Source organism: Manihot esculenta, chromosome 16, assembly GCF_001659605.2.
Source record: "Manihot esculenta cultivar AM560-2 chromosome 16, M.esculenta_v8, whole genome shotgun sequence".
In the NCBI taxonomy this organism is placed as follows: Eukaryota; Viridiplantae; Streptophyta; class Magnoliopsida; order Malpighiales; family Euphorbiaceae; genus Manihot; species Manihot esculenta.
Window position 1 is genome coordinate 8129344 of NC_035176.2, and position 14176 is coordinate 8143519.

At 36.8% G+C, this 14176-nt stretch overlaps 1 protein-coding gene across 1 annotated transcript; it reads left to right on the plus strand.

Moving 5' to 3' along the window:
- Positions 1 to 3452: 3452 nt before the first annotated feature.
- Positions 3453 to 5405, plus strand: LOC122722070. The gene has a single exon (XM_043951720.1). It carries the CDS (start codon positions 3453 to 3455, stop codon positions 5403 to 5405), a length of 1953 nt encoding a protein of 650 aa, XP_043807655.1.
- The last annotated feature ends 8771 nt before the right edge of the window (positions 5406 to 14176 follow it).

The following is a 14176-nucleotide window of genomic DNA, read 5'->3' on the forward strand; positions in this document are numbered from 1 at the left end:
CCATTCCAACATGCATATAACTCATCCAAACCATGCAAATATACATACATTGGCTCCTAGGGGCTTCAAACTAACTTAAACCCCAACTACAACACACAACAACAACACAAATCCAACATACATTGCTCAAAACATAACATTAACTCAAAAACCTAACTATGAGCTAAACATGCATTCTACCCCATAGATCTTGCATAAAACTTACTTTAAACATGAAATGGGCTTAAGATTGGCTCTTACCTCTTGAAGATCGAGGGAGAGACGTCCTAAACTCGGAGGTGGGAGATTTTGAGTTCTTGAACCTCAAAGCTCCAAAACTTGCTTTAAACTCGAAAATCTTCAAAACAACGTAAAAACTTGTGAAAATCTTGAAAGATTTGAAGGAAAGAACTCAAGAATGGTGAGGAACGGCGGAAGGGCTCACCTTGGCCGAAAATGGGGAGAAAGCTCGCCCATTTCGGCTAAGGGGCTCTTTTATAGTGGCTGGTCAGGCCACATTCGGGAGCCGAACGTGCCTCCGCATGCATGCCATGTTCGGCGGCCGAACTTGAGGTTTGGCGGCCGAACCTGGGCTTCCCTCACTTATGCCTTCGGGGGCCTAAGGCTCACCCGAAAAGCATGCATGTTCGGCGGCCGAACTTTGAGTTTCGGCGGCCGAACCTGAGTTTCCTCCAAGGGTGTTTTTATTCTAAAAACTCATTCCCTTTTTACTTAAAATCATCAAAAGCATTAAAACATTTCATAAAAACATAGTTTTACCCATCTAGGGGTCTCCGACATCCGAGATTCCACCGGACGGTAGGAATTCCGATACCGGAGTCTAGCCGGGTATTACATGGTGCCTAATAGAGCTGAATGGCAATTCTTGTTATTCTGGATTTGTTGTCTGCGTTAAGCCTTTGAGTTAACAATTTTGTGGAAGACAATTCTTGAGTTAACAGATGCCTAAGCTTTAGGCTTACTGTTTTACAGCATTCTTGCTCTTTCTAAAACTACAGAACAGATATCGTTTAGCACTCCCATTTCTATCTTTTCATTATAGGAAGTAACTTGATTTTATGAGATTTAATAGGTCAAAAAAGGCATGTGGAGCTGCACCAATCTCAGGGGTTAAGAAATAACAATGGTTAGTCCTATGAACTTCAACTGTCTAACTGCTCCAAAACCAAGTACTAGTCCTTAGTTTCAGGATTTCATTTGTTCCTAACTTACAAATGTTTTGAAAATTTTGAGTCGTTTTCTCCTCTTGAAATTATAAAATACTTCATGTCTTCCCTTCATTATATATGTATGGACAAGAAACTGAATTAGATGTCCCAAGTGTCTCCCTGACCTACAAAATATGTTCCAATCTAGGAGGGTTCACACAATTGAGCATCTATATCAGCATTAATTTACTGTTCATCTCCAATCTTTAGCTTCTCCTGCATTGGTTTGTCCCTGCAGCTGTAGGGCTTGATGTTGATCTCTGTTGCTCATCCTTAGGTCCCCTATAGCGCAGTGATTGGGAGACCAGACCATGTGATACCCTCATGGACCAAGTCCCAAGTAGACCCCAAAAATAATCTCTTTTCTACCTGTATCAACTCAGATTTCTCCTTTTTTTTTCACAAATCAGTTTATCTATATGTGATGGATCACAAACAAAATCAGGCATTTTCTTTGAATGCTAGGCTCTACTTCGTGTCTGTTTCTTCCTCTTCCTTTGAAAGCATTCCCATAACGTATTGTCTTAAGCATGTCCAGTATCCAAGTGGTACTTGTTCTTTGTTGCATCTAAATCATCGTCGAGTATCTATCTCTCTATTTCCAATCTTTTGATGGTCCTCCATTGGCTCTTCTCACTAGTTGTGCATGTAGGCCTATTGTCCAACAACACAATGAAGCAAAAAATTTACTACAACCCATTGCTTGGAAGACAAGATCATGTGAGCTTTGTCTTAAGCCTACTCCAGCCAATGAATCTAGGCCACTAACCTATGAAATGGAGCTTTCAATCTATTATCTTAGAAACTGATTCAGAAATTTTAATTTCTACTTTGAATGGTTGTTCAGAAAGTTACCCTTGGGATATTAAGGCCATTGTTCTAGCCATAAAACACCTTTCTAACTCCTTTCATTTTATCAGTTTCTCTTGTATCAATAGCATTGCTAATAAAGCAGCAGAGTTTATAGCTAAATTCAGTTCCAAAGACAAATTTGCTCATAATTGGCTGGTTTGTTTGCCTCGAGAACTATTTTGTATTGTGTTTCATGATCTTTTAGTATAAGGCAAAGCTATGTGCTTTTTTTAAAAAAATAAATTTACAATGGATAACTTCATTTTTTAATATAATCTGGAATAAAATTTTAAAAGTAATAAAATGAAAATTTTTTTTCAGATTTTTTTTTTTTTTGACTCTTTTAAACTAAATTAAGAAGCATAGTATCTTTGTCAACAGATACATAAAACAATAGCTAATCATACTAATTCTTTGCTAATAATTTTTAGTGCAATATATATATATATTTATTGCTACAAAAACTAGAATTTAATTTATAATATTGTTATAATTAGTATAAAATAAATTTTAATTATTTTTTTATTTAACTACATATATTTTCAGCTTATAAAACTAAAATTAAATTATATTCCAGAGGAATGTTAAATGAATAAAGATGATAAAGAAATTAAAGTAAGAGATGACATGCCACCGAAAAGAATACAATATTACAAAAGTCTAACACGCATGACATGTCTTATAGCTGGCAATAGTTTAGAAACATGGTGATTAGCTTTGAAGGCTTATTGACTCTTAGATTTTTATGGAAATATTAGACTTGTACTTCTGCTTTCTTATTTGCAAAGTTAAGGAATTTCATTTTTTAGCTATGGTTATTCCCCTCTTTTTGTGCTTTTTGCATGCATGTCTCCATTTCATTTACTCTTTATTTGCAATTTACTCCCATATAGGCAATTCTTGAACAACTTAAGTTGTGAAAATAATTTGTTTGTATTTCTTTGTTAATTAAGTTAGACTAGAGTACATTTACAAATTTCTTGTCCTAATTATGCTATGATGTATGTTAGCACTTAGATACGATGCAAAATGAAGTTCACAAGGAATTAAATATAGGGTGAGCCTAATATAAGCTTGATATCGAGATTTTTTCATGACTAATTAAACTGTATATAATGAGTGCATGGATCAACTATTGAACAGATCTCTATAGACGTATCCTTAAGTATAAATATTGCCTTGTTGCTCAGCAAAGAAAACTGTACAAACTTTTGATTTTAGTAATTAGGTTAAATAGAGCTAACATCTTGATCTTAATTTGAATTTTTTACGCCTCATGTCATTCAGATATTAAATAGAGCTAATATCTTGATTTCAATTTTTTTAGATTAGGATGTCGTTCTGACCAATTTTTTATTTACTTTTATATATTCTAGGTACAATAAGTACAATATGCATTCTGATAGAGGTTGGATGTATGCAAGACTAAAAGATAGTCTACTAAATCCTTTATTCCTTGAAGGATTAAATGAATTCATAGCAGCTGCCAAACAGTTTCCAGACTGTTTGAATGGAGAATTAATTAGGTGTCCATGTAATCGATTTAAGTGCCAAAATCGGAGTTTTGAAGATGAGAATACAGTTAGGTTTCATCCCATGAAATATGGGTTTGTTAGAGACTATTATGTATGGTATTTGCATGGCGAAATTCAAAACTACAATGTGGTCCATGGGAGAAGTAATGATTCGACTGACAACACTTACAATGTGGAATATCAACATGGTGAATTCTCTAATGCTTATGAACAACTAGTTGTAGATGCAGCAGGACCTAGTTTCTCCCCATCAATTAGTAATGAGCCTCCAAATCAATCTACTCAGAGATTGTATGACATGTTGGCCGCTGTTAATCAGGAATTGTGGCCAGGTTGTGAAAATCATTCACAATTGTCAGCTATGGCAAGGATATTGAATATCAAATCTGAACATCATTTGTCTGAACGTTGCTTTGACAATATTTGCCAATTCATCAAAGAAATTTTACCTACTGATAATTTGTTTACTGATAATTTCTACTCTACAAAGAAATTACTTGAAGGCTTGGAATTACCAATTCAGAAGATTCATAGTTGCTTAAATGGTTGTATGATATATTGGGGTGAGGATAATGAATTGCTCAGGTGCAAGGTGTGTGATCATCCGAGGTATAAACGATTGCGAAATAGTCAGAGCTCTAGTAAAACCCAAGTTGCTTATAGTAAAATGTATTACATGCCAATCACACCTAGACTACAAAGGTTGTACGCATCTAATGCTACAGCCAAGGATATGACTTGGCACGCCAATCATGGGACTGATGATGATTTAATGCATCATCCAACTGACTCGCATGCATGGAAGGTTTTTGATAACAATTGGCCTCATTTCAGTGCTGAGAAACGTAATGTCCGTCTAGGACTGTGCACCGATGGTTTTCAACCCTTTGGACAATCTGGTCAGCAATATTCATCATGGCCTGTCATACTGACACCGTACAACTTACCTCCATGGTTATGCATGAAAGGTGAGTATATGTTTCTCACTATACTTGTCCCAGGGCCTAGAAATCCAAAAGATAAGTTGGATATGTATTTACAACCCCTAGTAACTGAGCTGAAAGATTTATGGGATAATGGAGTTGAAACATATGATGCATTCAATAAAGAAAATTTCAACTTGCAAGCTTCTTTACTGTGGACTATAAGTGATTTTCCTGCTTATGCTATATTATCTGGATGGAGCACTGCAGGACGGATCGCTTGTCCTTATTGCATGGAAGATAGTGATGCGTTCACATTGACAAGAGGAGGTAAGCAATCATGGTTTGATAATCATCGTAAATTTTTACCTCCTAGCCATTCTTTTAGAAGAAACAAAATAACTTTTAGGAAGAATGTATCTGTTACTAAGAAAGCTAAACCACCAATTTCTGGTGAAGAAGTACTGAAACAGATTGATGAATTGGGGTTTAAGAGAGTTATAGATGAAGATGCATTTGAAATAAATTCCCGTCTATCAAAGCAATGCGGTTGGAGAAAAAGAAGTATCTTTTGGGATTTACCGTATTGGAAAAGTAATTTGATTCGGCACAATCTTGATGTAATGCACATTGAGAAAAATTTCTTTGAAAATATAATCAACACTATAATGAGTGTTGAGGGAAAGACAAAGGATAATGCTAAGCCAAGGGCAGACCTAAATGTGATATGCAATCGGCCAGAGTTGGAAATGGATCAAGTCACTGGGAGATATCCAAAAGCTTGTTATACTCTAGATAAGCAAAGTAAGCAAGTGTTATGTGATTGGTTGAAAAATCTAAAGTTTCCCGATGGATATGTTTCTAATATGGGGCGTGTATTGATATGAAGAAGCTGAAGATGTTTGGGATGAAGAGTCATGATTGTCATGTCTTCATGCAGCGGATTATGCCAATTGCATTTCGTGAGTTGCTTCCGTCAAATGTGTGGCAGCCCTTAACAGAGTTGAGTAATTTTTTTAAGGAATTAACATCTACCACTATAAGTGAGAGTGATATGTTGCGGTTGCATGGTGAAATTCCTTTAATCATATGCAAGCTTGAGCGTGTTTTCCCTCCAAGGTTCTTTGATTGTATGGAACACCTCCCTGTCCATCTAGCATATGAAGCATGGCTGGCAGGTCCAGTGCAATATCGATGGATGTATCCTTTTGAACAGTAAGTTCTTTTAACTTCACTTTAATTAAGTTATTTAATAATGTTTACTAATGTTGGTCATATATTTTATAGATATCTGCGACGGCTTAAGAATAATGTCAGAAATAAAGCTAGAGTCGAGGGATCAATATGTAATGCATACCTAGTAGAAGAAGCAACTTCATTTTGTGCACATTACTTTGAATCGTATGTCCAAACTAGACATCGAAAAGTGCCAAGGAATGTTGATATTTCATAAAGTACTGAAAATTATGAAGGCAATCTATCAATCTTCATGCAGTCCGGTCGACCAATAGGAAAAGGGACAACCAGATATCTTATGGAGGATGAGTATAAAGCAGCACAAGTGTACATATTATTAAATTGTCCAGAAGTGAAACCCTTATTGAGTAAGTTATCGTAAATAAGTAATTTATATATTATGTTCTTAAATTACTTTTTCTAATGGAGTTGAGGTTTTTCCAGCATTTACATTGATCAATTGCGCTCAAATGATCTGTTGGTCAATGATTCTCAGATTGACATCAAATTGGAGAGTGAATTCTCTATATGGTTCAACAATTTTGCTCATGATTCGTGCAGTAACATATCCAACAAGTTTATCATATCGCTTGCAATGGGTCCATTACGAAGTGCGACATCATACAATGGATATATGGTAAATGGATATAAATTTCAATCGAAGTCATATTGTGCAAGTAGAGCAACTATGAACAGTGGGGTGTGTATTAAGGGGTCAAATTACAGCAGCGAAGAAATCGATTACTATAGACAATTGCTTGAAGTTATACGTTTGGAGTATCCAGGTCTTCCAATCAAGTGAGTTGTACTTTTCAAATGCAATTGGTTTGACCCACTCCAAATGTAGCCACAAAGATCTATAGTAAATATAAACTTGTCGATGTAAATCATAAACGATCTTTTAATAGATATGAGCCTTTTGTGCTGGGAGTACAAGCAATACAAGTGATATATACTCCGTATCCTAGCCTAAAGCGAGATAAAATTGAATGGTGGGCTACTATAAAAGTCAAAGCACGTTCTGTAATTCAACTTCCAACACAAGAAAATACACAACCTGCTGATGAACCATTTCAACAAGATGAAATGGAACACACTGCCATAATTAGAGAAATTGATGATTCAACACAACAATTAAATGATCCAACTGGGGATGTTATTGAAATTGATGATGGTGAAGAAAATGATGAAGATGAAACTATAATAGCAACAGAAACAGATGATGACGATGATGATGATGATGATGATAATGATGACTTAAATGTAGATAGTGAATAGAAGGTATAACATAATTGATATCTATTTTTACTTTTAGTTATTAAATATGTTAACTACATATGATTTTTTTAATGTAAATTTGTACAGGATGAGAGGACGAGGACGTGGATCTTCATCACGGGGTCGAGGAGACCATGGCAGGGGTAGTGTCCACACAACTGAATCAGAAAATGTCAATCAAGATTTGGTACAACACACTGCTTTGATTCCTAGACCAGACCAGGGTAAGAGATCCACACCGGGTGCTGCATCATCCATTCCTGCTTCAGTGCACACATCTGCTACTGCCTCAGCTCCCATAGGTTTGCCACCTATTGCATCTACGGCTACATCTGCATCTGCATCTGCTTCTGGTAGTTGTGGACCTATAGGGCTCAGACCACATATTTCCTTAGTAAACTCAATGTGAGTAAAATTTATAAGTATTTTTAACTATGCATTTAATTTTTATGCTTATTTCAAAATAATTTTTTTGTCAATTATTCTTTTACAGCATGCAGCCTTCTGATCCGATTGCTAGGCGGATTACCTTGATCTTCAAGGAAAAGTTAGTAGCAGATGGCTTTTGTTGGAAAAATGTACCAGAAGAGGTTAAAGAATTCTATTGGCAAGAATTTAAGGTAATACAAATTTTACAATATATGTGATTATTTTTACTGTGCATTATTTGTAGCTAAATGTGAGTAATTACAAAAAAACTTCTTATGGGAGAAGGCATTAGAACGGCTTATGAAAATAGCTTGGAGAAAGAAAGCTGCTGAGCGCTATCGTAGCCTTATGTGTAGCATAAGGAATGGGAAGGAGAATAGGCTATCACTGACGGAAGGAGTAATGGATGCATAGCAATCTGCTTGGGGAGCAACTGAGTATCAAAACAAATGCAAAAAATTCTCAAATAACAGAAAGAGTGAAACAGGTGGACAAGGCGCTGGCCCATCAAGACATTGTGGAGGATCCATATCTCAGTATAGGCATCAACAACAGATGGTATGTAGTATTCAATATTCACTTAAATTTTTCAAATGCTTTAAATTTTTTGCAATTTGTTGTGAATTTATATTCAAGCATGTTATTACTATTTATATTTAACTTGTAGCGTGAAAGGCTAGGCAGAGATCCTTTACCTCATGAGTTATTTGAGGCTACTTATAAGAAGAAGGGTACCTCAGAGTTTGTTGATGCACGCTCAAAATCCATTCATGTGAGAAATTAAATAAATTTATAGTAAATTATTTGATTTATAGTTTATATTGCTATATCACATGGGTTTTTTTTTTTAAGGACCGCTTTCTGACTTTGAAAGAGCAAGCATCACAGACAGATAATGACAGTACTGAGGCATCTCGCATTGATGAGGCTCAGTTATACTTTGAGGCAGTAGGTGGAGAGAAAAAAAGAAGAGTGTACGGTCTTGGATCACAGGCTTCAGTTTTCTTCCCAAACAAGTGTTCTGCTAGTACAGCCTTCACATCAGCTCAGCAAAATCAGGATCTTCAAGATGAAATGGCTGATCTCAGACGCAAGCTACAGGAGCGTGAGGATAATGAACATTTATTGCGTGAGCAAAACGTGCGGATTTCCTCTGAGCTCTCACAAGTGAAGGATTTACTTATGCAGCTCGTGAGTCAAAGACAAAGCAGCCAGCTATCAGCTCCTGGTGAGGGAACTTCTACACAGCCTCCTGATCAACCAGATGAAGCTAATGATGAGGACGAGGAAGAGGACGAGAACACTACACATTTGCAGTTTTTTTCATTACTTATATGTACTAGGATAATAAATAATTTGTTAATTTTTTAGTTTAAAATTGCACAACTTGATTTTTGGATATATGTTTGATTTGATTTACATAATATATGATATTGGATTTGAGCTTATTCATGATATATATATAACATTTGGTTTTTACATTTGTTATTGAGATGACTTGTAATAATTAAGTGTATTTACAGGTTAAATTGTCTGGTTAGAATATATAATTTTATATATTTTATTATAATTTTATGAATAGTAACGGATTAGTAACGGATTAAGTTGTTACTAATCTGTTAAAAATAGTAACGGATTAGTAACAGAAAATCCGTTACTGATTTTTCAAAATTAGTAACGGATTTCTGTAACAGACAAATCCGTTACTAACTGAATCTGTTACTAAAATCAACTAAAAGGAAACCAAATTTAGTAACGGATTTTCCGTTACAAATCCATTACTAAATTAGTAATGGATTGGTAAATCCGTTACTAATGCATTAGCAACGAGGTTCACTGTAACAGAAATTTTCCGTTACTAATCCGTTACAAAATACTTTTAGTAACGGATTTTTAATAATTAGTAACGGAAATTTCCGTTACTAATCCGGTAAATTTTTGTAGTGAGTGTAATGTAAAGAATTGTATTGAGGATTAGAATTGTGCTTGACCCTAGTATGTATGATTAATCCCTTTTGTATACATGATCTATGTAATGTTTTATGTAAACCAAGCTTATTGTATGATATGTTACCCCATTGGAGCATTTAATGAGGGCTCCAGTGTGGTGTTGTATGTTTATGACTTTGTGCATGCACAGGTTAAACTTGGTAAATGAAAGAAAAAGTTTAATGTTTTATGTATATGTTTGATTATGTATGGGATTTAACAGGTATACAGGATGTATGTTAGGCTTGCTACGGGTCCCGGCGACCTTATGCCGATCTGGATCCTAGCGCCGGTAGCGGTCCGGTTTCCGGGTCGTTACACTTAAACCCACACTAGAGGTCAGTAACATGTTGCATCAATGTTAAGCTTATAAAAAATTTCCAGAAGAGGTTGCCAATGGACTGGAATTGGTGTCGTAACATTAGGATAGGGATTAATGTTGGATGTCTTATAATCCCCTTAAAGAGAAACACCTTTATTTATGACCAGGACAACATCTGGTGTCACATTATTTAAAATTAAATTGTTGAGTTCACACCATAGACTTCAAGAAAGCATGAGGAATAATTCAACAAAGTCTAGGTCTACATTCTTAAACATCCAATTCAAAAAAGTAGGCACATTACGAGCAACATTTCCAAGAATGCAAAGGCGAAGTGGACTAACATAGCAAAGCTTCAGAGAAAAAACTGACCGATTGGTAGAGGAACTAGACTACAACATATCAGAAACACTCATGGCATAATGATAGACGATCTGAAATAAAAAGTGGCCCGTTGTAGTACCTGGCAGTAAGGGTGTAACGCTCCGGAAATCCGGACCGCTACCGGCGCTAGGATCCGGGTCGACTTAAGGCCGCCGGGACCCGTAGCAAGCCTGACATATATCCTGTAAACCTGTATAATCCCATACATGATCAACAACATGCATAAAATTAAAACTTTTCTTCATACATACTGTCATCAACTAACTCAACCTGTGCATACTCTGATCATATACATAACATAGTCCCTCTGTGGGATCTCATCAAGCCTTAAAGCAAAACAACCTGTGTTGAGTTAGTTTACATAAACATCATAACATAAGATCATGTATATACAAAAGGGATTAACAATACATTATGGTCAAGCACAACTCTATCCTCAATAACCTCATTACATAACATCCTGAATATTTTTACATTTCATCATAATACAATTGTCATGTCCACAAACTAACTATTACATACATATGACTTTTTCTCGTCTTGCCTTCTCTATCTATCCCGTACCTGCAAACCTGGGGTTAGGGGAGAGGGGTGAGCTAGATGCCCAGTGAGTAGAACTGTAAAAAGAATATTTAAAACATGCTATTATGGAATGCATCACTGCACAAATAAATCACACCACGGATGGACTGATTCAAAAATCCCTCAACTCCATGCCCGGCCCTATTATGGGCACCACAGGACTTTGTATTGCCCGGCCCTATTATGGGCACCACAGGACTTCGTATTCAGAAGGCTAATGAATCATCCTAATGTCCATCCACTGTCATCTATCACAACAATACAATGCGTCATAGTCGTGCATTCTAATGCAAACAACCTATAATATGATCATGATGCATGAAGCATGATAAAAGCATTTCATTTCTTAATTTAAAAAGGTTAAGTTTAGTTCCACTCACCTCTGGCTGACCCTGACAAACTCTGTAGCAGCTGGCTCACTGCTGGGGTCCTTGGTTCCTCGGGTCCGAACCTACACAGGTGGACTCCAATGAGGGACCAAACATACATAAACATAACTCTAATATATTCCCCAAAAACCCCCCTAAACGTCCTGAAAACATCACATAGAGATATGCATGAAGTGGCTGAACAGGGCACTTTCGGCGGCACCTTCGGCGGCCGAAAGTCCTGGACAGAGACGAAACTCAGGTAGGTTCGGCGGCACCTTCGGCGGCCGAAAGTCCCAGACAGAGACGAAAGTCTCTTTTCGGGGGCAACTTCGGCAGCCGAAAGGCCTGCCTCCCTAGCCATGTTCGGCGGCCGAAAGTGCCTTCGGCTGCCGAACCTGGTTTCTGCCAAAGGGCAGAAACTTGGCTCCTTTGTGCATTTTCGCCTCCAAACTCACCAATCATGCATACCACTCAACCAAAACATGCATACAAGATCCTAGGGGCCTCAAAACATCAATTACCCCAACTACAACACTTCAAGCATACTCAAACATGCCACATTGCTCAAAAATCACCTAAAACCTAACATTTACTTAAAAACTCATACAACCCTATACATGCCATTCTACCCCATAAAATCACTTAAAACTTACTTAAAACACATAAGGAGCTTAAGATCGGCCCTTACCTCTTGAAGATCGAGAGGAAGACGACCCAAACTTGGAGATCCACGAAAATGAGCTCCTGAGTTCCCAAAGCTCCAAAACTTGGTTTAAAAGCTCAAAACCTTCAATGCAAGCTTAAAACTCAAGAAAAATGGTAGAGATTTGGAGGAAGAGCACAAGAGTTGCAAAGGGAAGGTCGGAAGCTTGCTGTGGCCGAAAATGGGAGAAAGCTCGCCCATTTCGGCTAAGTGCCCCATTTATAGGTGGCTGGCCAGGCCACGTTCGGGGGCCGAACGTGCCTCCGCATCCATGAAATGTTCGGCGGCCGAACTTGACTTTCGGCGGCCGAACCTGTACTTCCCTAACTCATGCTTTCGGGGGCCTAACGTGCCTCCAAAACGCATGCATGTTCGGCGGCCGAACTTGACTTTCGGCGGCCGAACCTGGGTTTTCCTCCAATGCTATTTTCATGCAAAACTCATTTAGTTTCATACTTTAAAACCATTAAAAACATGAAAACATTTTATGAAAGCATGGTTCTACCCTTCTAGAGGTCTCCGACATCCGAGATTCCACCGGACGGTAGGAATTCCGATACCGGAGTCTAGCCGGGTATTACAAAGGGGAATCCAATGGTAACCTGTGGAGTATGAATAATTGCTCTTGCATCATAAAGAGAGAATAATTGAGAAATTAAGTTTATATTCCATTGCCCAATGTCATGACAAATCAAGTCTGTAATATAACTATCAGTAAGTAATTGTGCACTTGGTTGATAGACCAGAAAATGAGATCTATCATGCAGTCATTGATCTTTCCAAATATACACAAAATATCCATCTCTAGTACGCTATCGTATGCTGGAGGCAAGTTTATCACAAGCAAGTAAGATACGCCTTTATAAATAACTCGGGTGATATCTAAGTTATACATCTAAAATAGACCGCCTTAGAAAATATTTGGCCTTCATAATCCTAGTAAGCAATGGTGAAGGTGCAGAAAGAATTCTTTAGATGTGTTTAAATAACATTGCCAAAAACCCAAGCCACCTTTAGATTTTGGCAATGACAAAGATCTCCAATCCTTCTAATGAATTTTCCTATGATTTTCAGGATCACTCATCAAAATTTGGCACATAATTGTTCTAATTCAATACACAGGGTCTTAGGAAGTAGAAAACAGGTCATAGTATACGTTAGAATTGTCTGTAGAATTGTTATGATCATGACCTCCTCACCACCAAAAGGTAAATGCTTCACACTCTAATCCTTCAACTTATTCCAAACACGTTCTTTCACACTTTAAAAAATAGAAATTTTATATCTGCCCAAAAGTAAAGGCAGTCCCAAATACTTGGATGGTCCATTAACGTCAACTCTGACCCCTTGCTGGATTTGTAGTTGCAACTTATTAGGCACTGTGGTATTTATAGATATAAAGCTATATGAAAAAGGATTTAAAGAATTGGAATATATTAGATTTGGAAGCACTCACTTCTTATTTACTGATGAATATTTATAGGAAAAATCACTACTTAACAACTACTGCAAATAATCTGGAAAAATCTAAACTAATCTCCTATAATTAAGCAACAAGTAAATCATGCTTGAAGACTTATTAAAAAAAAATCTGTAAAGACTTAGTCAGATACTAAAGGCAAATTACTAACAATCTCCTTGTCTTAGTATTTACATACACCTAACTTATTCCTCAACTTTTCGAATCTTGCTTTAGGAAGACCTTTGGTTAAGATATCTCTAGTTTGTTCCTCTATTATGCAAAACACTAGCTTGATTTCACCATCTTTCTGCTTTTCTCTCAAGTGATAGAGCCTAATATTAAAGTACTTAGTTTTTTCATGAAAAATAGGGTCCTTTGAGATTACAATAGTAGCTTGGTTGTCAACAAAAATCTTTGTTGGATCATTTTGCTTTATCTGCAAGTCTTCAAGTATTTTTCGGATCCAAATTGCTTGATTCACAGTAGCATTTGCTGCAATAAACTCTGCTTTTGCTGTGCTTTGAGCAACAACCTCTTGCTTTCTTGAACTCCATGAGAAAACATCTGAGCTAAAACTGAAACAAAAATCAGTTGTGCTTCTCATATCAACAGTAGAACCTGCCCAATCACTATCAAAAAACCTTGGAGTTGAAAGTTTTTAAGACCATAATATTTGATACCGTAATCGGTTATACCCTTCAAATATCTTAAAATACGCTTAGCAGCTGCAAAATGAACTTTACTGGCACAATTCATAAACCTTGATAGCAAACTTACGGTAAAAGTTATGTTCAGTCTTGTGGCTGTGAGATATATCAAGCAACTAATCAAACTCCTGTAAAACCCTTCATCTACCTTTTCAACTCCATCTTCTTTACTGAACTTCTCCTTCAGATTCATTG